Source organism: Brachyhypopomus gauderio, chromosome 9 (genome assembly GCF_052324685.1).
Source record: "Brachyhypopomus gauderio isolate BG-103 chromosome 9, BGAUD_0.2, whole genome shotgun sequence".
Taxonomy (NCBI): domain Eukaryota; kingdom Metazoa; phylum Chordata; class Actinopteri; order Gymnotiformes; family Hypopomidae; genus Brachyhypopomus; species Brachyhypopomus gauderio.
Genome location: NC_135219.1, coordinates 11,481,854 through 11,506,252, shown reverse-complemented (window position 1 = coordinate 11,506,252; position 24,399 = coordinate 11,481,854). Strand labels below are relative to the sequence as shown.

The window sequence follows — 24,399 nt, the reverse complement described above, 5'->3', positions numbered from 1 at the left end:
GTGGCGTGTGTCGGAGTGTAGGGTGTGTTACGGCGGGTGGCGTGTGTCGGAGTGTAGGGTGTGTTACGGCGGGGTGGCGTGTGTCGGAGTGTAGGGTGTGTTACGGCGGGGTGGCGTGTGTCGGAGTGTAGGGTGTGTTACGGCTGGGTGCGTGTGTCGGAGTGTAGGGTGTGTTACGGCGGGGTGGCGTGTGTCGGAGTGTAGGGTGTGTTACGGCGGGGTGGCGTGTGTCGGAGTGTAGGGTGTGTTACGGCGGGGTGGCGTGTGTCGGAGTGTAGGGTGTGTTACGGCTGGGTGGCGTGTGTCGGAGTGTAGGGTGTGTTACGGCGGGGTGGCGTGTGTCGGAGTGTAGGGTGTGTTACGGCGGGGTGGCGTGTGTCGGAGTGTAGGGTGTGTTACGGCGGGGTGGCGTGTGTCGGAGTGTAGGGTGTGTTACGGCGGGGTGGCGTGTGTCGGAGTGTAGGGTGTGTTACGGCGGGGTGGCGTGTGTCGGAGTGTAGGGTGTGTTACGGCGGGGTGGCGTGTGTCGGAGTGTAGGGTGTGTTACGGCGGGGTGGCGTGTGTCGGAGTGTAGGGTGTGTTACGGCGGGGGTGGCGTGTGTCGGAGTGTAGGGTGTGTTACGGCGGGGTGGCGTGTGTCGGAGTGTAGGGTGTGTTACGGCGGGGTGGCGTGTGTCGGAGTGTAGGGTGTGTTACGGCGGGGTGGCGTGTGTCGGAGTGTAGGGTGTGTTACGGCGGGTGGCGTGTGTCGGAGTGTAGGGTGTGTTACGGCTGGGTGGCGTGTGTCGGAGTGTAGGGTGTGTTACGGCGGGGTGGCGTGTGTCGGAGTGTAGGGTGTGTTACGGCGGGGTGGCGTGTGTCGGAGTGTAGGGTGTGTTACGGCGGGGTGGCGTGTGTCGGAGTGTAGGGTGTGTTACGGCTGGGTGGCGTGTGTCGGAGTGTAGGGTGTGTTACGGCGGGGTGGCGTGTGTCGGAGTGTAGGGTGTGTTACGGCTGGGTGGCGTGTGTCGGAGTGTAGGGTGTGTTACGGCGGGGTGGCGTGTGTCGGAGTGCGTGCGCTGTACCGTAGACGGTGATGGTCAGCTCCTGTGTTTTGTGTTACGGCGGGGTGGCGTGTGTCGGAGTGCGTGCGCTGTACCGTAGACGGTGATGGTCAGCTCCTGTGTTTGGCTCTCACTGCTCATGATGTCAGTGATAGAGCAGGTGTACACCCCACTGTCCTTGGTGGTGGCATTGGACACCGTCAGGGTGTAGGAGATCTCCTGGTCCCGTTTATTCTCCTTTACTGTCTTTACTCCACGACCAGCCTGAGAGAGAGAGAGAGAGAGAGAGAGAGAGAGAGAGAGAGAGAGATTCAGTAGTTCATAGCTTATGTTAATATCTCTGAACCTGAAGTCTAATTGTAACACTGTAGTCACACCTGAGATATTGGACTCATACAGCCAACCTGCTACATTTACAGCTGTCACACACCATTTCTGAGTGTTTAATGTTGAGTGTGGACTCGGTGTGTCTGATGGCGTGATCAAAGAACAGGTGTGTCTGATGGTCAAGGAGCAGGTGTGTCTGATGGTCAAGGAGCAGGTGTGTCTGATGGTCAAGGAGCAGGTGTGTCTGAGGGTCTCACCAGTTTGCCGGGGTATTTCCAGTAATCCTCCAGCATCTCGCTGCCTTTGGCCACACAGCTCAGCGTGAGGGTCTGTCCCACCAGCAGGGCTGTCCTTGCAGTGTTCAGCTCAACATGCAGCTCTGAACCTCCTGAAGGAATGAGAGAGGAGACAGAAAGAGAGAGAGAAGAAGAGGGAAAGACAGAAAAAGAGGAGAGGGAACGACAGAGTGAGAGAAGGAGAAAGAGAGAGAACAATTTTTAATACAAGAGTATAAAATACTTTATATTTAGTCGAGGTGTAAAATGTTTAAATGTGCCATATTTTGTCAATTGTGATTTTTTACACCGCAATCGAAATTTGTCCTCCGCTTTTAACCCATCTGTGCAGTTAGAACACACACACACACACACTAGTGATTACTAGGGGGCTGTGGATCACACATGCCCAGAGCGGTGGGCAGCCCTAGCCCGGCGCCCGGGGAGCAGTTGGGGTTAGGTGCCTTGCTCAAGGGCACCTCAGTCATGGCCTCAGGTCTGGGAATCGAACCCACGACCCTCCGGTCACAAGACCAGTTCCCTACCACTAGGCCATGACTGCCCCATATGTGTATATGTGTGCGCATACACACACACACACACACACACACACACACACACACACACACACACACACACACACACACACACACAAACACACACACACACACACACACACACACACACACACACACACACACACACACACACACACACACACACACACACACACACACACTCACCTGTCCAGCCATGAACGATGTACTGCTCACTTTCATACAACACGCCGTTGATGAGAGCCTGGCACACATATGTGCCGGCTGTGAAGAGCCCCAGGAAGCCCCTCCTGCTGTGGTACAGGGCGGGCACCACCTGCTGGGTCTCCACGTGAACCAGGGTCACGTTGGCCCTTGGGTCGGTCACGCGGCACGGAACCTCCATCTCATCCGGACTGGTCAGCACATGATTCGCGAAAGGTGTATCCGGAGAAACGAAGGGCACATCTATGTCTGGGAGAGGTGAGATGAGTGAGAGTGTGTGTGTGTGTGTGTGTGTGTGTGTGTGTGTGTGTGTGTGTGTGTGTGTGTGTGTGTGTGTGTGTGTGTGTGTATGTGTGATGGGTGTGTGTGTGTGTGTGTGTGTGTGTGTGTGTGTGTGTGTGTGTGTGTGTGTGTGTGTGTGTGTGTGTGTATGTGTGATGGGTGTGTGTGTGTGTGTGTGTGTGTGTGTGTGTGTGTGTGTGTGATGGCTGTGTGTGTGTGTGGGTAGGACCTTCGTCTCCATGTCCATACCTGGTACGTATATGTAGATGCTGCTCTCCTCAGCCTCCGTCTCGTTCCCGTGGAGATATTCGCAGATGTACTCGCCTGTGTACCCCGCGGTGGCGTACTCCACGGTCACCGTGGAGACGTAGAGGCCCTCCTTTTCGATGAGCGTCTGCCTGTGGAGGTAGGCGGGGCCGTCCCACACCAGCTCCGCCTGGCCGCGACACGTAAGTCTGAAGCTGGAGTGCAGGGACACCACCATGGTCTCCACCCGGGGCCAGATCACCGGAGCATGCAGAGTGTGGGGCAACAACGGTTCAGTAGCTGGAGGACACACACACACACACACACACACACACACATAATCACTATATAGATTTATATACTGATTCACCAGTTTCAAGGGTTTTTTGCGTCCAGAATCTATGATTCACTCACTCCATTAACTTTCCCAAGACACAGTACTGTACCCAACAGTCCTGAAATAGTCCTGTACCATACTACATGACACAGGATACCTAAATTACAAACGTTCGTTAAATCCAAAATCCGTCTGGACGTTTTGCCCACATGCGGTGGACAGCGGCACTTGACCAGGAGGGGGAGCTACTGAGACGAGTAATGGCTCCTCACATTGGACAAGGATCATGAAGGAGAAGTCAGCACTGCGCGAGCCGGCCTGCGCCACCATCATGTACGTCCCACTGTCCTCCTCCACAGGCTGCCTCAGGACCAAAACACTCTCATACCTGCACAGGAGAAAGAGGAGTTTGATACACTTCACCCCAGCTTTCCGGCAAGGCCTAAGATCACACTGAGACCAGATTTGTGTGTGTGTGTGTGTGTGTGTGTGTGTGTGTGTGTGTGTGTGTGTGTGTGTGTGTGTGTGTGTGTGTGTGTGTGTGTGTGTGTGTATAGTTCTAGGGTATAAATGATTCACCTCTTGTCGTCTAGTAGAGTGGTCTTGGTGGTCACAAAGGGGTTCTCCAACACATGGTCATCTTTCAACCATGTGACCTTTGGAGGAGCATCAGAATGGATGTAGATAGTGAACTCAGTTTCCTCCAGCAGACTGACCGTCTCCAGCTGGCTAATCCCACTGGTGTCCAGCACCACGACAGAACTCTCATGGACCGTTACGGTCACACCGGCGGACCGGGTCCTGCTACTGGACTGCTCGGTGACGGAGCACTCATAGAAGCCAGAGTCGGCCAGAGAGGCCTGTGGGATACTCAGGATGTAGAGGACCTTATCAGGGAATGTGTGCTTCTTCTGAACAGCACCTACAGCCTGGGTGGAGAGAAACAGAGCAAGATTACACACAAGCAAATCACACACACACACACACACACACACACACACACACACACACACACACACACACACACACACACACACACACACACACACACACACACACACACACATACACACTCAGTGCATATAACGCCCATATCCTGCATTACATAGACTCTCTGTCCAATCTAGGCTGCTGTAAAACCTCCTGCCTGTAAGGTCAGCGTAAGGCCAGCGTAAACTCAAGCCTGCGTCCGCCTGTGCCGTTTTAGAGACCGTCTGTGTGCCAGCACTGAAAAATCTGTACCTGCAAGCCATTGTAAAAAAGGCCATAGTCTTCAGAAAGAGAGTTAACACCTGCTCCAGAGTTCTCGGTTCAGGAGTGTCTCAGTTCAGGAGTATCTCAGTTCAGGAGTGTCTCGGTACAGTAATGTCTCGGTTCAGGAGTGTCTCGGTACAGTAATGTCTCAGTTCAGTAGTGTCTCAGTTCAGGAGTGTCTCGGTACAGTAATGTCTCGGTTCAGTAGTGTCTCTGTTCAGGAGTGTCTCGGTACAGTAATGTCTCGGTTCAGTAGTGTCTCTGTTCAGGAGTGTCTCGGTTCAGGAGTGTGTCAGCCACACAGAGAACCTGCGTCCAGGCCGTCTGAACTGGAGCTCCACAAACCTCACTGCTCTTACACAGGAAATCCATTCTGTTATTTGAAAAACAATCTGAGTAGCAATCTAATAGGAATACCACGTAGAGTCATCTGAATAACATCTAGTAGGAATACCACGTAGAGTCATCTGAATAACATCTAGTAGGAATACCACGTACAGTGATGGCTGATCCAGCAAACACACCCAGTTCTGCACCTGTTCGCTCAGGTGCATTGTGGCAATGTCCAGCACAAACAGATCCCTGGGATCTACAGCTACCATAAAACCACACGGTAACACACGGATCAGCCTGGACTCACACATCTACCATAAAACCACACGGTAACACACAGATCAGCCTGGACTCACACATCTACCATAAAACCACACGGTAACACACAGATCACCCTGGACTCACACATCTACCATAAAACCACACGGTAACACACAGATCAGCCTGGACTCACACATCTACCATAAAACCACACGGTAACACACAGATCAGCCAGGAACATTTCTGAATAATTCACAATAGTTCATTAATAACTGAATAATACAGCTGCATTTTTTAGAAGAAGAAGACACCTCTATTTCAGGTAAGATACTAGGAGTGACAACTAGAGTGGGAGAGAGAGAGAGAGAGAGAGAGAGAGAGAGAGAGAGAGAGAGAGAGAGAGAGAGAGAGAGAATGACAAAAACGACGACGTCCTCACCTGCTTGCTGAGGTGTACCCACTGCTGCAGATAGAGGGCGCCAGAGGGAACCTCACAGGTGACGTTAAAAGCTTCTCCCTCTTTCACCTTCTCAGGACTGACTTTCATTTCAACACTGAAATCTACTGTTTCATAAGTATCTGTAGTGTATGAGAAAAAAACACACAGTTGACACTTATAAAATCATCATCAAATAAAAAATCTAAATAAAAAGCCAAATAAACAAAAACTCCAACGTGTATCTGTTCTCACCGATCTCTTCTGTCACTGTGTACAAAGCACTGCGGACTGCCCTGCCGTTTACAACGGTCTCACACACGTACACCCCGGGGAGAAAGATGCCGAGGAAACCGTGCTTATTGTCGTATAGAGCGGGGACCTCGTGTCCGCTCGGCAGGGTCCGGAGAATCACGTCTGACCGAGGATTCGTTACGCGACACGGGACGCCCCACTGGCTCGCGCTCGTCGGCTCCTCGGGCACAAACGGAACTTGAGGATCTGGCGCGAGAGAGCAGCGCGTTAATCTCCAACACGGGCCACTGAACAGCTCAACCAAAAACACATCACATGGGTGTCATATTTTAGGGTAATTAACAGAGTTGTAGAGACACTGTGAGGTTTGTTTTTATTTTTTTTTTATTTTTGTTTGAAAATATCCTGTTGTAATTCTTGCCTGGAACGTAAATATAGATGCTCGCGGAGTTGTTGTCTTCGTTGTCCCGCACGCCGTCCATGGTCTCGTAAACACAGACATAGTGTCCCGTGTGGTCGGCCGCCGCGTCGTTTATCAGCAGGGTAGCTGTGTAAAACCCGGGCAGTACGTGGGTATTGATCGGCAGGGGCTCTTCCCACACCACGTTTTTCTTCCCAGTACAGCTGATATTAAAAACGGAGTGCGGCTCTAACACGAACTCTTGCTGGTTCGAGACGATCGTCGGTGGGGAGAGCTCAGACGCCACTTTCCAAACATCTGGAGAACACATAATAAGTTAATAAACATCGTTGTCCATAAAGTATCATCTGCAAATATAGATCATATTTTATTAAAATAAAAACAATATTTCTTTTTTTTTCATTATTTCGTTCACTTACCTGCCAACATGCTGACTAACACAACCCCGAGAAGGAGGTGTGTTCTCATAACCCCCATGGTTACTTGGTGTTTCGTATTCAGCTGAAATGAAGAAAGAAATCAGTTATGCTTTTATAACTTTTACTTTTCTATCTATCTATCTATGTATCTATGTATCTATGTATCTATCTATCTATCTATCTATCTATCTATCTATCTATCTATCTATCTCTCTCTCTCATATATATATACATGGACGTAATTTTGATTTCAAAAGTGGGGGGGACATGGATTCGTCGCTATTTAAATATTTGGTTTTAACCGTAAAAACTGGGGGGGACCAAAACCGGCTTTTGAAAAAGTGGGGGGGACATGTCCCCCTGTCCCCCCCCCCCCCCCCCAAAATTACGTCCGTGTATATATATATATATATAATTCACGCTCTAGAAAATTAGCCAAAATATACCTGATACCTGTAGCCTGTACTACCTATAACATCATTAACTTAGTCCTCTGTGCATGTTAGCTAGTTGTTTTATTCACATAAAACTGCAATACAATTTGACGCTAAAGAGTATTTCCACTCAGTGAGCGATTACATCGGGTCTTGTAAATAATGCACTGAATCATCGGCAGTAAAGCATGGTTGTGGAAAGGTTCTATCCCATATGTCCATAAAAACTTTGGACGCAATTGAATCAGCAGAATTTCGCCAGTAGACTGTTTGTCAGGGAATGTGTTTGAGGTTAGGTAAACTTATTGTGGTCACTAGGGGGCGATATAGTACAGGTTTTGACAAAGCCGCCAATTTACCATCGTCGTTGCTGAGGACAGTATTTTTCAGAATTTACCTAAAACCGTTTTTTATAAGTTCATTTAAATAGGCTTTGCATTTTCGTTAATCTTCAAGTACTTATCCACATAGAAGTAGAGGAAGTTGGCTATCAGAGATACAAATCTGGTTGCTTAGACTTTTAGAATTTTTTTTAGAATTTAGAATAGATTTTTTAGAATTTAGAATATTTTAGAATTTCTTCAAAACGTAAAATTAAGCAAACGAATGTTTTTCACGCGAATATCCCCGGGCAATCACACATAATAATTATATTACCGAGATACTTAGTATCTAAACACGTTTTAGGGCAAGTTGCTATTTAGTAGTACCACCTTAATTGTGAGATGTGAGAACTTTTACAACTTTTTGTGCATATATTCGCAGTCTTGTTCTCGTTATCTAAATAGTTCTTCCGCTAGTCTTTTAGGGCTTGTCGAGAAACTCATTTAGACTAGAGTGTTTCTAATCAGGCGCGCGGCAGACCTACAGACATTCCGCGCGTCTGTGTTTTATCTATCTGTCTGGCGCGAGAGCCTGTGGACCCCCAAACCCCTGGATTCCATCACAGCCAAAGAGATGGACAGCAGCGCTCTAATTCAGGAGAAGGGCTGAATATTTAAGGCACGACAGTTAGCTTTAAAACAACCCTAATTCTTTAATTTGATTACTTAATTTGAGCTTTTGTTTCAAATTGCCTGTGTCTATGATCACCCTATACCGCTGGAAAATATATGTGTTTTTGCTAAATTATGTCTTTTGGATTTACTGTAGCCATTAGGGAAGGAAGGATTTGTTTTATACTCCTTTGAAAAAAACTAAATCAATCGAAAAGGTCCACTTCAAAGTGCTGAGATAAAGTAGTTAAGAAACAGGAGGGAGTCCAGTACGACTGTTTTTTTACTGCCTTGAGACGCCGTCTTGCCGTTTGCTCGAGCTCTTAAGCTGTACTCGGATGGGCTAATTACCCTTGGCGAATCCGGGGTTGTGAAGAGAGGCTGTAATTACCCGAGCCCTCTCCGTTGCAGTTCGCCCTGTCACATACTCGCGTGGGATCCAAGTTCTGATAGTAATAAAGTCCACTTAGCCAAGCTGGCGCACCGTGGCGCGTGGAAGCGCGTTGCTCGAACCCAAGAGGGGAGACGGGACATTTTCCTCTCGGGTAGGAAAGCAAAAACGTCGACATATTTCGCCGCACCCCTATCGCCCATCGGTCGCATTCCGCCCACACACAGATGCGTAACTTTCTGCCAAACGCTACGTTTGACACGTTCTGGCCACAGCTGAGAGAGGGGAGTCTGAGTGCCATCCACAGTAATCCTTCCTGTTAAACCCTATCAAATATGCGCAAAATTGATGAACTAGGAGAACGCTGATCTAAAGATGATTTTTCTTGAGCTAAAATCTAAACTGCTTTTTTGGGATAGGAATGGAGAAAAGTGGCGAGATGTAAGAGCTCGTAAACGTTTTGATTGGTAACTTCTGCAACATTGTTTTTGACCTGCAGAAATAATTTTTTCCAAAGTAATTCACGGCTGTCATGCAAAAAAAAAAAGTTTTCCCACAACTTTAATGCATGAAATGCCTCTGCGTCTACACATTAATTCCTCCGCAGAAAAAATTAAACCGGGCAAAGTAATCCATATGCATTATAGTCCACGTAATCCGGAGCATTCCATGCAAGTGGGAACGAAATCTTGGTGGAATCCAGTTTGAAATGTGTTTGCCATTAGACGTCTCGCAGCACTGGTCCGAGTAGCGCACAAGTCGCCGGGATGGTACCCCCAGCTGCGCGCGAGGGCAGGAGTTAGACCGGACACATCCCCGCTTGTGGACTGGAGACCATATGGAAAAACTCCGAAAAGCCTTGTAATCCGCATTGGGCTGCAGCTGCATGCCGGTTTCGTTCAAATCAGACTTCGAAGGAAAATCCTGGTGTCTTTGCTGAGACGGGCAGTCGAGTGGCCGCAATGAATTCAATGCAAAGGTTTTTTTTTTGTAAATGTATGAAATGATTTTAGTTTAAAAGCAGTGCTGTGCTTCGATTGGCAATGCTCAGTGTTATTCTAAAATTAAATTTCTCTTACTAATGAACGAAATCTTTCTAATTTTTAGAATAAGAATGAAATGCAATTAAGAATGATCGGAAATAATCTGTATTCGTTCAAAGATGCAATGAAAAGTAATTGTTGGAAATAAATAAATAAATAAAACTTTGAAATGAAACCAATTAGACTAACTAAACACTAAACCATTTTACTTACACAATACCTTTGTTTTATCCTTTTGGTTGTCCTCCCTGATGAAAGAATAGGTAAAGTGAATGGGCAGGCTCCTATAAAATCCTCCAGTGAGCGCTGGTAAGGGTTCTCACTTTTGTGGCAGTACTAATCCTCTCTGTTGAGCGCGAGGGTCCCGCTGCTGAGCGCGAGCATATGAGCATCCCGTCCGTCCCGCTCCACGGCGACTCTCACAAATGCGCCTGCACCACAGCGATCTGTAATTGATTCAATGTTACAGTCCATCCTTCCCAAAGAGCTAATCATCTGGCTCAAAGTAAATAACTCTCAGGAAACGGCCCCCTCCCCTCTCTCTGCCCCGGGGGTTCGCTTCAAAATAAGAGTCCTTGTTTTCACGGTGCTGTTGCGGAGTGGAGTCGGATTTCTTCGGACTCTGCAGTTCTGAAGGAGGCGCATGAAAAAGGCTGAGGAGGAAAGAGAAGAAAAAGCACCAAATGCTTTTTTTTGTAAGTGTAAGAGGGGCCCTTTTGTATAAAGGAAACTTTTTAGGGAAACAATAAAGTCAAGTGACCCATTAAAAGTGTTTTCATAGTGTTTCAGTACATTGCGCACGGGAAAGAATTGGATATAGAACCCAAACGCAGATTTAATCTGGGAAATCCTTTAACCGACGCAGTTCCTCGTTACTCGCGAGAGAAACATGATTTAAAGCTGCTAGACATATTACTTCTGCTGCGGCTAAATCATACCAAATCCTCAACTCCCCCACAGGGTTTATTTGACAACCAGTACTATACCAATTAAAACTACTTTAAAGATTTCTCACATTCGCAAGATTTGTTGAATATTTTGCAACCTCAAGTTTACGAACGAAGAAGTTTGCGAACGACGTTGCATGTACTGTATAGAAAAGCTGAACGATTTCGTGTCTGTGGCGGTACTGTATCCATTCAACCGGGCGCCTATCGCCGCAGTAGCAACACCTGAACAGCGGCAGTCGCAGGAACCGAGGCGACCAGAGGGCGCTCTAACATCATAAACAATATCTTATCTCTTTTTTTGTCCCTCTCTCTCCCAGGTTCTACTCACATGACCAATACGGTTTTCTTAAGTAATGCACGCTCTTGTTTTACGCCAGTCACATGTAATACAGAGACAGTGCTGTTTTTCATATTGGGTCCCATTTAAATGTGTGTAAGTTTCTACGTTGCGCGTGCAATCCCTAGTTTTCTCTTCCCTCAGTCTTTCTTTGTTATTTGGGTCTCGTTGTTCGGTTGATTGACCCAGAGCGCGGAAAGCAGAGCCCCGGGGCGGACGCCCCCCTCCCCCCAACCCCCTTTAGCCCCCTCTGCCTTCCTCGCAGCCGGTCCAATGCTCCAGAGGAGTCGGCCCTGCAGCGCACCCTCGCAGAGAAACACACTACTCCAGTCGCTCGGCACAATTGCTTCCACATGTTCTTGCAGCACGGGCGCGCAAAAAGAACAGAGTCCCTTGTTCTTCAAACAAAGGAGTCTAATCTCCGAGTCTCGAACTGGTCGTCTCCTCAAAAGTAACCCAAAATACCTTGATCTGTGCAGCTTGGAGCAATTCGAACGCACTGAAGTGAGCAATACCTTGGGCAGGCTGCACGCGCACTTATATGCGTTTCGTTTGGCTTACTTTGCATTTTACTTCTGTTTCACTTTGATTCGACCTCTCAAAGATTCGTACACTGCAATGCCTTCGCAAGACATGCATGCACAGACAGTTAAGCTATTCTAAACTAAGCTTGAGCCGCACTCCTAGACTATTAGATGAAGACCCAGAGTTTTCCCTAGGGACTCCTGCTGTGCCCTGGTTTCAGGCGCTCCACTTTAATTAACACTGCTGTGTCGCGGAAAATTAATCAGCATTACTGTAACTAATCCACTTTGTCTTACGTCTACAGTTAAAGTCAGATTGTTCGTGCACCCCCCGCCACCCCCCACAAACCTCTCATGTTTTTTTTTTATCAGGAAACTTTCATCTTCGGCAGGCTGTTTCCCAGCGAATGACAGTGTCGTATTGCCGTTTTACGCTTATTAGGCGTTAAACGGGCGGGAGCGCGTGCTATGGGAGCAGTGCGTGTACTGGAGTTGTCGCGTGGAAGCCAGCTGCGGCACGCCAGCGTATCAGTGTATCTCCTCTATGTGTATCTGATGCGTTTTGGTACGACTTCCATCCCCCAGCACACACACACACGCACACACATACACACACACTCATCAGAAACCGTATGTGTGTTTACCCATTGTGACTGCTGTAAGAAATACGTTACTCTCAAGGGGCTGCTCTGTCTTTGTAATTAAAAGTCACCGTAACAGATCACTCAAAGGAGCGCGAGACCTGAACATTTAATTAACGCCCAGCACTGACCTAAAAACCACCACACGGTGGCGTATACACTCGTTCTTAAATACAGATCCTCTCAGAAAAAGAGAGAGAGAGAATTAAGGGCTCTTGAAAGTCATTAAAATAAACTCAAGATAAACTTAATATAAAAACCCAACTGAACAACATCGAAAGTGTAGCACGTGATTTATTGACTGTAAATGGACCATAGTGGTATAGATTCCGTTGAAAGATCAGCATATTTCAGCCAGCTTCAAGCATTAATCTTCACATTAATCTACACAGAATGTCAAAGAGAAAAAACTAATTTTGAATTTATATTCTGCCTTTCTCCATGAAAAAGTCAATCAATAAATGTTTATTTACATAAATCAATGGATGCATAAATAAATGAATAAGCATATCTCCAGATTCATGATAAATAAAAATATACTCGAATTATTTACAATTTATATAAGAATAATCCCATAATTTTCACTTATATAATATTTTTGTACAACAATGCTTTAACCTCAGATCATCTAACAGAAATGATAATTAGGTAATTTTTTATCTGGGTTCTTTGTGTATTGTACAGAGCTATTATGAAGGTGATTTAACTGTTTACTGACATATACAGAGTTTACCAGTTAGCTATTTTATGTTCATAACTTACTGTCCTAACTCGGGAGAGGGAAATATATTTTTACAAATGTATCCCTAATACCATTAAAGCACCATCCATCCATCAATCCATCCATCAATTTTTTGCACCAAATCATGACAGTTGAGAAAATCAAAATATTGTCTAAGGACAAATAAAATGTGATGACTCTGATCAATTCACATTGATTTGATGTTATGTGCACAACTCAGCCGACAGAACCTCTACATGGGTTTGGTCAGACAAATAAAAAACTCAAAACTCCATTTACCAGAAATGTTCTTCTTACATAACATCATGCTAACTGATCCTAAAACCTTGATGACATTAAAATATCCTAACAGGGCTGCATTCTGTACAGGTGTTTGTATATTGCTGTATATTGCTTTCCTTTTTCCTGGGGTTTAAATCTGATTCACCCAGAGTGTTTCTGTGACATTAAATGAGTTGATCAGTAGTGTTGGTCACTCTGACCATGTGTCTCTTCAACACGCTGTCCAGAGTGCTGAAACAGGCAGCGTATCTCTCTGCAGACAGACGCTCCATTGCCGGGCTGCTCACTTTGATGTGCTTGGCCTTACATTTATTCAGGCTTCAAGAACAATGAAAGGATGGAATAAAAGCTCTTATGAAAAAGAATGAGTCAGCATCCAGAGTTGGAACGCCTGAGCACATGTGTGCACGTCACAGTCTGTCTGGGCTTACAGAATAAAGCAGACCTGCTAAGACTAATGTCACACCGCTATGGTAAACAGATGATACCACATCCTCTCTGATTTAAGGCAGTTTTATGTACATAAAAAAACTATAACCCTAACCTTACTTAACCTAGTTTCTTATTATACAGTATATCTCAAACTTGATGAAGTGTGTGACCTTTCACAGGGCTCTATGCACTCATTTCAAAGCCTTGAATGATAACGTTCAACACTTTCTTAACACCCATTAAATAAACAATCACTGTAAAGAACAGGGCTGCTGGAAATAGGATGGGCCCGGAAACATGCACTGAACCAGGCTGTATCAGCCAACCCGCGCCAAAGAAAACCAGGACAAAAAGACCAAAAAATAAAACAGCAGATTAGATATAACATGCTTCAAAGAGTCAACAGAGCTATAGCTAAGTTCATATCAGAAGAATTGTTAAGATAGGCTAATGGGTAACCGAGCACTCCTTCAAATGGTTTAACAGGAGTCAATGATGTATTTTAAATTGTGATATTGCTGTACACCATGTATGTTATAGCTAATATTCGTTTGGCCTCATGATTACATGCAAAGCAAATGGCACCAAGGCTTGGACACAGCTGTAGGAGCACAAGAACAAAGTACCTATGTGTAAACATTTAGACCTATGTGTAAAAAAACAGGCTGTTTCCATGTGTAAACTCTCAGGCCTATGTGTAAAGACTCAGGCTGTGTCTATATGTAAAGACTCAGGCCTATCTATAAAGATTCAGGTCTATGTGTAAAAACTGGCTGTGTCCATGTATAAACTCTTAGGCTTATGTGTAAAAACTCAGGCTGTGTCTATCTGTAAAGACTCAGGTCTATGTGGTGAAATGTGAAAGACAATGGCAGAAATGGAAAAGAAAGAAATACAAATGTTTAAACAATTTACATGTAAACTTGTTTATAACAATTAAAACAATCAAAACACTATACACTGATCTTCATTATTAATGTGGATTTAAATCAATACCCAGACATCCTACAAAACCTACAATCTAAAATGCAGTTATATATGACACTATGTCATTAGTGGAGTTATTGTATCCTCTGGAATTGCATTTATTATGAAATGCTTTCAGGACTGTTTGCAGAGTCGCAGTTCAGGACAGTTTACAGAGTCGCAGTTCAGGACAGTTTACAGAGTCACAGTTCAGGACAATTTACAAAGTCGCAGTTCAGGACAGTTTACAGATTCAAGGTTTTTAGTCTATGTCTCTCAAGATACAAAGTGAACAGACTACATGGGTTTATCCACACTGGACGGGCACTTTAAAATGTGATATTGTAATACAGTATTTCAAAATGCTTGTCTATAGAATTGAGGTCAGAGAGGTACTTCCTGTGTCTCGTTGTGTGTCTTATGCCTCTGATTCACAATCTTGACGTTGTGTCGCTATGGTGTTCAGTACAGCCTGTGTTATCTGTTCTTCTGTTTCTCTTCGCTTCTTCTTTCTTCCATTTCATCCGCCTGTTCTGGAACCAGATTTTAATATGGCGCTCCGTGAGGTTAAGTGTTGTCGCAAGTTCATACCTGCGAGGCCGGGAGATATACTTGTTAAACAGAAACTCTTTCTCTAATTCCAAAAGCTGGGCCCTGCTGTACGCCGTCCTGCTCCGCTTGTGGTCATCTGAGTCATCACAGAAATAACTTCCTGCAATTTGAGAGACCACAGGGCAAATACCATGATGCCACAAGACTTGACTGGGCATATTGAGAAGTCCTTGAAAACACATTACTTTTTTTCACCTAATTTCTACATGTTGGTCTAAACAGGACCGAATTACGGCTGTATAATAAATAAAAATATTCACAGCAAATGTATCACCTGTTAGTGACGCCTGGCAGTGCTGAGACCTTAACGCTCTCATCCACGGGTAGGCCACACGTTCTCCCGCCTCCTCAGACTCGCTGCACGGTTCTGACACTGACTGGTACTCATCGACCTGCCGGCCTTCCCCTGAGAGGTATCCAGGTGAGGACGTCTGCTCCGGTAAAGTATGTTGACATGAGGGGACCTCATAAGGCGTGTAATCCCTTTGCGTGTTATCTAGCGGTACATACGACGTCTGGGAATAAGAAGACTGTTCTGCGTTGCGTAAATATCGACACGACGGTGGGTCGCGATCAAAGCCGTTGGGTGTCTGCTGGTCAAAGTCTCCGCTGTAGTACACGTCCAGGGACTCCATCGTTCAAGAATAACTCTGTCCACGTGAACCGCTCGGCACACCGCTGAAAGGTGTGCTGAAAGGTGTGCTAAGTGTGTACACACCTGAGGTCCACAATCTAAATCCGGTGTCAGTCACGTGGTTAGCGCAGCATGGATGATGGACCAGTTATTTATTCTGGCAACAAGACTAAAGTGCGTTTTATATTTACTTTGGAGAGCAACGCATATATGTCTTCCTTAAAGGGCCTCCCCTATGCTCTTGTATAGTGTTCATGCTTACTAATTTACTTATTACCTTCATTCTATATATTATTAGGTTATATTCTATATATTATACATATTTATTTTTGTATATTGCCTACATGTTTATTTTATGCATAGATTATGAAAATGAGATTTAACCTAATGTCCAATAATCAGAATATGTCTTTTTTTGGTCTTTACTTTCTTTACGTTTCTATTCTTTATTAATCATTTCTACAATTCCTATTCTGTTATTAATAATAAACAAGAATATATCTAAATAGTTCATTCATAATTATTTAATTATTGAGATGACACGAAAAACAAATAAAGCCTAATGCCTATATAACGAAGCTATATTCATAAAAAGTTTATAAGTTCTCAACTAGCCTTTAATTTAATTTTGTGATTCGGCCTCATTCAGGGCTATTCAGTCCGCTTTTTTCCCGCTTGAATAACTCATTGCCAAAATAATGAATATTTCTCTCTTCTTTTCTCAAAAACTCTGTGACGGGTATAATATAACGATATATTATCCCATTCAGATTTCATCTCTTTTTTGAACGGCTATACATCCTAATCCCGCGAGCCACTAAGCACACTTGATAACTTAATGTAGTGGGCACGCTCGCGAGCGCCACAAAAGGACACCTTAAAGAGCGCCTGTCAAGTTTCAGAAAGGACCTATTCTGCAGAGCGTGACAAAGGCGCTGCGGACATATTGTGCGCTGACTGAGTTCCCACTAAATTAAGTCACCATAGACAACATTGATGGGACACGTGTCTGGAGAATTCGCAGTCGTATTTAACACCATAGTCTCTACAATTGCAGGATCTGCCGGGCACTCGATGGAGACCAGAGTTATCTAGAAAGCACCAAAAAACAAACACATATAGTCTACGGGTCGCGCGGCCCGTTTGGAAGTTTGTAGCTACATCCTGAAGTGTACTTAAACCCGGCGAGTAGAGACAACAGTCTGCAGACATTCAGACCAAGAGTTCTTCTCATGTCCCGAAAGCAGCTGCGGTCGTTTGAAAAAGGCCTCGTTTAATTAATTTGCTATTAAGAATAGCTAATCTTGTAGCTCGTAAAGATTAATGACAGGTGACTAATACATAACCTTGATGAAACTTTAGATCTTCTAAAGTGTTCATGTCGGTATAATATTGCTGTGATAGCATCCATACCTGATAAAGTATTTAATGTATTATTATTATTATTATTGTTATTATTATTATTATTATTATTGATCCATGATTTAGATATTTCGGAGGAAACTCACTCGGACTGGTGTGACCGTCCGGGGTCACGTTCTGTCAAGTCTGAAAAACGACGGGCCGTAAACTCCTTTTTCAGGGAGTTTAAATGGGACGAAGGTTTTTCACACTCACACCTGCGAGGGGTGAAGTCTAATTCGATTAATAAGAAATTCAATATATATTCATTAGATGGCTTTCCCTCCGTAATATATGATCGCCAGCGGGACGTGAAAGGAGCCCATTTATTCTTGCTATGAAAGGACCCGCGTGGGACTAAAACTTCACCTGCTTCCCCTCTCAATTAGGAATGTATCCCAAACTCTGACGGAAAACGAGTTAAATTAACCGTTGGCTAATTTGCGATCGTCCCTCCCACATAATCCCTCCGTTTTCAGCATGCCCCTTCAATTTAGCCCAAGTTGAAAGGTTCAAATAGTGCCTAATGAAACAGTGACTAAATCGTTCTCTCGCGCACGGAGGAACCCTGTCGAAGTTTCTTGAAAAGCCTCTGAGCCCAGCTCTGTCGGGGGTCCGCCGGCTAAATGCAAGTTCCTGGCAGGACAATCTAACCTGTCAAAGCCTTTGGCCAGCTCTTCATAGCCTTTTTCTCTGTGGTTTTGAAGGAATTGCTACATAAGTAAGCAACGTGGGACAGAAACTGCAATTAAACTCTTTTTGGATTAATTTAACACGAGGGACAACCATCTCCTGAAAGCGCGCTTAAAGTAGAGGCTCGGAATCAGGCGGTCTTTTATCGGTAGTATCACCTGTTCTGTGGGACAAAACCTTCCATGGGCCTTTTGTGGACTTGAACTATTAACTATTTAGGCCGATATTGTGCGCTACTATGAAAATTGGTGGAAACTCGTAAGAGTTAAATAATTATGCAGACCGGGCCCTCATTCTGACAAGCAAGTTTACTGAAAAGGCAATAGGCCTACATAATCAGACATCTATCTAGTTACGTTTAGTGACTGAGTACATAATGCGGTCATTTTTAATTGCACTGCCTCTTAATCAGCCATATTCATGTGTTCATCCTTTTTCCTTTTTCTTACTTTCTTTCTTTCTTTCTTTCTTTCTTTCCTTTTTTCTTTCTTTCTTTGTTTCGTTCTTTCACAATTTATAAAAAACTGGACATTGATGCTAGATGCCGAATTACTTATTAATGGTATACATAAGACATTTCTTTGTAATTACATTAAAAAGTTCAAAATTGTATCACCCTGGTCAATGACATGGCGAAGAGAACTGAAAAATCAATAACCAATGTTTTAAATACGATATTAAGACTTTGCCACTATGTACCTGAGTGTGTGCAGGCCTACAGCGCATCAGTGGACATAGATCCGTGCCTGCTATGTTTAATCCACCAACTTTCACAATACTTTCTTATGCAAGACAATTGAAACTGTGATATGAAATTTGGGTCCAGCATTTAAATCTGATTTCTCTCATTATGACTAGACGCAGGCGTATAGGCCCGGCAGTTAGCAAAACCAAACACAGCACGTGGTGCATCTTGAGGACCACGCAATGCACTGGAAAACGGCTTCTGCTGAAGTAGGCTATCATAGTTTAATTAACTTTACGGCTTGTGCTGGAGTAGGCTATCATAGTTTAATTAACTTTATGGCTTCTTATACTTAGTAGTACTTATTCAAATAGAGTAAACCTGTATGGCGCTTTTCTCCGACCCAAGGAGGCTCTACAGAAGGAGCATACACAAAAACTGGAAGAGAAACACACACGCGCACACACACACACAGACACACACACACACACACAAAACGCTTTTCTTGGTGGAGTGCTTTCTGCTCAAAAAGAATCGCTCAGGCCTTTTCTCTCAATGATGTTTCTAAACAGTATGCAGATTTTAGATGATAGTCTCTGTAATCTTACTGATAAGTAATATGCATATCCACAAGTCATATTAGGTTAAGTTTGAAATATTGCGAAGGTTATTCAAAATGTAAATGAGCACGACTAAATAAGGTTTTGATTGGGCAATGCAAATATTTCGGATGTTCCGTGAATAATCAGAGAGAATGTCTCAAGGCGCAATGATAAATGCGGTCTCATGCGTAATTACGCGCGTATCGTGTTTTATTTTTATTTAAATAAATACAAATATACACATTTTACTTATTATACACATAAAATTCAGATGATCCTAAATATCACAGTTTCCTAGTTAACGCAGCTGTCACACGTCTGCTTTTTTAACAGTGCACTTTTTAAACACTTTTCTGCACAAACATTCTGTCAAACATCTTTCAGAAATACCACATAAGTTTATGGACTGGTCCCAGGTAGAAAAAAACACATGTAGAACGCACAGACGTCACTGCTGTAGTTAATAACATTTTAGAGAGAGAGAGAGAGAGAGAGAGAGAGAGAGAGAGAGAGAGCATAATCCGTCATACTTTTTCTTGGATCTACTGTATTCTGTAACATTTGAGGATCCGTGCTTGGAAGACTAAGTGCTAGATCATAAAGGGTTCATAAAGTGATAATTAAGTCTTTACGTTAAATGTTCGCTGTTAAATGGGCGACACCTCTTTTTCCTCTGTAGGTGACGCCGGCGACAGAGATTCCTCATCCTCTGACCGCGGATAGTGCGTGTGGCTTCCGGAACACTTGCATCCGGCGTGCGCACTCCGCTGTGTGCTTTTGCCCTCTTTCTTGTGTTTGACACGTCGATTTTGGAACCATATTTTCACCTGCTTCTCTGTCAAGTTGAGGTATGTGGCTATTTCAATCCTGCGCAGGCGCGACAGATACATGTTGGACGAGAACTCGCGTTCCAGCTCGAGAAGTTGCGTGCTGGTGAAGGCGGTGCGCATTCGTTTACCATTCTGAATGTGGCTATTATCAGACGCACCTGCATGTACACAAACCATGACACACTATGTTAGTATCGGAATTTACTTAATTTCATCTATACCTTTAAATACACAACAGTTAATTTACAGAATACCTCGTCGTGAACTAGTTAAATACTACTAAAGAGAATTTAAAGGGACAGTCTAATCAAATAAAACATTAAACAACAACAACAATACTACAGTGACATTAATATAAATCCAAAAATGAAAAGGTTTTGCAAGTTAAATTTCATTTTTAAACACATTACGCACAAGAGTTTTTATGTGTGTAAATGTCCCTTACCTAAAGATAGACAGTGGTATCTCCGAGGGTCACTAACGCTGTAGGAAGGGGGCGTGCGCACAGGCGTGTGCCCGTGGCCCGGGTGCGCCAGTGCGGGGCTTTGATGGTGCACGACTCTCTGGCAGTAAGGCGTATCGCCGGTCGGGAAGCCCGGTGCCTTAAGCATCGGGAGGCCTCCGCGGGGCGAGTGGATGTGCGAGGTGACGCAAAGAGGGCACACACAGAAAGTGCCACTTTTCCGGGATGGACACACGGGCGCTGTGACGCTCATCACACCCGGCGTGTGCATGCTAATTGGGATAAGGAAGTCCTGGCCCGTGTGTTCGTTCAGGGCCGCGGGTCTTGCAGAGTCCTTGATGATTAGAGAGTCGACGTAGAAAGACCTCGACATGTCTACTCCCAGCTCCAAGTTCGATGATAATAGTGATGATATAGACAGTGGCAACAACAGTAACACGATGACAGCGTTGCTCTCGCGATACTGGCTGGTGTGCGGTGCCTACAGTGGTCTTTGCTCTGGTCTGAAGCCCCCGCGAGCTGAGAAGGTGCTTATGTTTGATGGTTCAACAAAAGGGACCCCGGAGAGGGCCGGTCCTAACGTCACCCACGTGCGCTCCCGGCATAGGGTCTTTCTTTCCGCCGGTGACCCGAAACACGTGATGCCAAAGCGCGCTACCAATGAAAACTCTGCCAATCCAGTCCTGTTACTTTTCAGATATGCATCTCCACCCAAGCAAAGAAGCAAAACAACATTCAAATAGGGAACTATTAGAAAAACCTTCTATTTAAATACTAACGGTGCCGTCGTGTAGTCTGCAGTGTCGTGCTGAAACTTTGATTTGCGCATTCATTTGATTGTCAATTATATTAATTATATTTAATTATATTAATTACTTTTTGAAACATTTAAAACATATATCTACACCTACATCTATATATCTGTATATATCTACATCTGTATATCTGAATATATCTGTATGTGTATATATATATACATATTCATAGATAGATATAGATACATAGATAAATACATACATACATACATACATAGATGCATACATAGATAGATAGAAAAAAATTTTGTGAGGCAAATTTGCCTTTACTTATAGAGACATTTTCAGGGGCTTCATGAAAATGCGATTGTGTTTTTTGTTTGGACAAAAATTCCTGGCAGTTAAATGTTCATGAAACAAAGTGTTGTCATCTTCCAATCTGATAGCCATTAGGATTCAATAAGTAAGCGGTAATTGTGAAGGTGCTGGGCGGATAAACAGGCAGCTATCCCAGAAATGCGTTAATCCTTCACCTTGTGACAAAAATGAGCTGGTTTGATCTTCGGTTGGTCAGCAACGGGTTGAGCTTTCACTTAAATTCGAGAACTAACGCTTCTCTGTAGGAAACAGAGGGACGATATTATAGAGGATTGATCCTCTTCTTCAACTAAAAGAATATACGAGACGAGTTATTTGAACGATTCAGGTGAAACGGTTTGATATCAGTATGAATCATCCCTGTATTTGAAAGGAAGCTACATAAACAACTGCCATTAAACCTGTGGGTTAGACATAAATGCTTGACTAAACATGCAAAGCACAGTGGAATCAGTAGTTATTCGAGAGGCTTTTAGGGAGGGTGATGCGTGAATAGATGAGAAGGCGGATGGTAATTTTGAAAAGAGGGTCAACGGACTAATGGCAACTCAAATTGGCATTTTTTGCTAATTTACCACGGGAGATTCCAGCGGGCGTCCTCACTCGTATATATAATTGGTCAAATCAGCAGAGGCATAATTCTTAAACACAATAGAATACGACTTTAAACCTGGCTCAATTGTAAATGAAAAATAAACACATCTGTCACGCTGGCTGTAATTGTTGTAATGGAGTGAACACAGCACCTAACACGAGAGGCGTAGAGGCGTGGAACACTGTTATGGAGAGAGAGAGAGAGAGAGAGAGAGAGAGAGAGAGAGAGAGAGAGAGAGAGAGACAGACAGACAGACAGACGAGCCAAGAATGATGCACGGCGCGCGCCCACATCATGTCGTCCCAGCATCAGTATTATTATTTTTTCAATAAGTCTCTGAGGTAAAATTTCAGTGTGCATTAAGTAATCCCAACAAACGAGAGCCTTTATGAGTCTGTAATGACCACTAATTGCCACGAGCGGTCGGGCCACGTGGAAGGATTTAAGAGGATTTAAACCGTCGGGTACTGTGCGCCGACTGTTACCTAGCCAGTGCTTTCATAATTCAAGAGGAAAATTAGCCCTTATAAGGAGAAATATTTTGGTTCCCTTTATCCTGTTTCGGGTATCAGAAGTACAGCTTTCTCTTAGGTGATGCAAAAAAAAAGTTTTCCAAGCATTAACACTGCCTGGGTCTATTTTACAAAGACGACTGAGGGTGTAAAAATGTTGTACTGGACTTTATTTACAGTGGTCTAGCTCTATTTAGTGACGTTTTTGACAGGAAAGCCGACCCATAGCCGGAACTGGGCTATGGTAGAGTACTTCCCAAGGCATATTACACCGAGAAGAAGTCCATCACGCTTTGTTCGGCGGGCGTCATTAACTTGTATCAACGCCCCCTTACAAAAGTTGCATTGTGCCTCATGGGGCCAGCCTGTGGTCCAGCTTGGCCAATGCAGCGCGCGATTCCCCCCTTACCGAGTAACCAAGCAACACACGGTGAATACCGAAAAGTGAAAGGAAACACTCAGGTTTTCAATATAGTCTTCAATAGCCAGGGGAAAATGAACAATGATCCCCAAGACAGCATAATGGCGCGTAGTGACTTTTCATTGCCAATTATCTCTTCCATGTGAATAGCAGATGCGGTGGCTACACTTCATTTCATCGTTTGGGACTGAGAGCAGAGAGGGGGGGGACTCGGGGGTTCCTCATGTGTGTCAAAATCCAATTTATGTCTTAATGAATGATTCGATTTTGATGCAAAATAGGCCGAGCCACACGCAGGCATTTTTCGAAACCGAATACAACTGTTGAGCACCGGGACTCATCTCGACAGTTTAGGACAGACTGACTCAAGCGGGATGGGACGATACCGAATCTGTTCGTTGGGAACGAGAGCGACGGATTCTTGACACGCTGTGTCTCGTCGTTAAAGCGGGATCCTCTCCAATAACTTTTTCAGACACGTACCATTACAGGCAAGGCAGAGGACGATGGTTTTAGTTGGAGGGTTGTGTAGGCCGGACCAGCGACTTCAGATGTTCGTGTAGGGATATTTGCTGTGTATGTGCTTCACAGGTTTAAACGTAACGAGTCTTAAAGGCTATACCTTTAACTGCTGTCAAAGACGATATATTTTATTTGGGTTCCTCTTCTTATGAAAATATGTGTATGAAGGTGCAGATCAGATCAGTATTGACAGTCAAGTTCTGATTTCATAATATCCAGCACCTTACTAATATTTAGATTTACTTGTTTAAAGATTAAATATCTAATTTCAGTTTAAACAAAGAAAGAAACAAAAAGACATTTAAAAGTAAGACGTTTTGACCTCACCAAGGTGTTAAATTTCAAGGATGAATACGCCAAAAAACTATGATAAAGCATTAATAATTTTCAGCAAAAGTGATGAAAATAATATATATTTTTTTATAAAACATTCATAACGGTTTAATTGAGCATATATTATAGACATATATAGACTCACAAAACTTATTCATGATTTACAAAGCATTACGAAATGCATGGAACATGTTTGGATTTTTCGTACTGCATATGCAGTATTTTATACTAGTTAACAAATAGCACAATTGGTTTATGTAACACAAAAGATTAAATTTTGTGTTAATAAAACAATAAAAACTCACAGAAGTACTCAAAGGTGATTTAACTAAGTGATTTCTTAAAACTTTGTTTGTTTAACATTTAATGCTATTACTATGAACAAAAAGTATTTAAAATAATTAAAGTTCTATTTATGAAATTATTAAATTATATTCAAACCTTCATTATTGATCTGCTTGTTTGCGGAGAGATGATTAGGTGTTTTCCTGTGTATACACAGAGGGCATTTGAGATGCACACATTAATTAACTTCATAATGTGCCTTTGTTTTGTCGTGAAGTGATGGGGTTTCGC

General features: G+C 43.9%; 3 protein-coding genes across 5 annotated transcripts in view; all 3 read right to left on the bottom strand.

The window, feature by feature from the left end:
- The window catches only part of pdgfra (platelet-derived growth factor receptor, alpha polypeptide), a 28,395-nt gene extending 18,353 nt beyond the window's left edge, over positions 1-10,042 (bottom strand). Inside the window, exons 1-11 of one of the 3 annotated variants that reach the window (XM_077017108.1) lie at positions 9,837-10,042; positions 6,651-6,732; positions 6,232-6,528; positions 5,811-6,056; positions 5,559-5,698; positions 3,851-4,200; positions 3,544-3,659; positions 2,938-3,234; positions 2,389-2,655; positions 1,628-1,758; positions 1,139-1,307 (exon numbers count right to left, since the gene is read on the bottom strand). In XM_077017108.1, the coding sequence (XP_076873223.1) occupies positions 1,139-1,307; positions 1,628-1,758; positions 2,389-2,655; positions 2,938-3,234; positions 3,544-3,659; positions 3,851-4,200; positions 5,559-5,698; positions 5,811-6,056; positions 6,232-6,528; positions 6,651-6,732; positions 9,837-9,905 (2,164 nt within the window). In that variant the 5' untranslated portion in view covers positions 9,906-10,042. Of the gene's footprint in view, positions 1-1,138; positions 1,308-1,627; positions 1,759-2,388; positions 2,656-2,937; positions 3,235-3,543; positions 3,660-3,850; positions 4,201-5,558; positions 5,699-5,810; positions 6,057-6,231; positions 6,529-6,650; positions 6,733-9,726 lie in introns of all 3 variants that reach the window. The other 2 variants (XM_077017110.1, XM_077017109.1) reach the window with 2 other exon arrangements.
- Positions 10,043-14,818: 4,776 nt separating this feature from the next.
- On the bottom strand, positions 14,819-15,695 carry LOC143523666 (pancreas/duodenum homeobox protein 1-like). Its single transcript, XM_077018221.1, has 2 exons — positions 15,274-15,695; positions 14,819-15,099 (listed from the first exon to the last, which is right to left on the bottom strand). Exons 1-2 carry the CDS (start codon positions 15,632-15,634, stop codon positions 14,819-14,821), a joined length of 642 nt encoding a protein of 213 aa, XP_076874336.1. The 5' UTR covers positions 15,635-15,695.
- Positions 15,696-19,206: 3,511 nt separating this feature from the next.
- Positions 19,207-20,815, bottom strand: gsx2 (GS homeobox 2). Its single transcript, XM_077017107.1, has 2 exons — positions 20,290-20,815; positions 19,207-20,002 (listed from the first exon to the last, which is right to left on the bottom strand). Exons 1-2 carry the CDS (start codon positions 20,678-20,680, stop codon positions 19,662-19,664), a joined length of 732 nt encoding a protein of 243 aa, XP_076873222.1. The 5' UTR covers positions 20,681-20,815; the 3' UTR covers positions 19,207-19,661.
- Between the last annotated feature and the right edge of the window lie 3,584 nt (positions 20,816-24,399).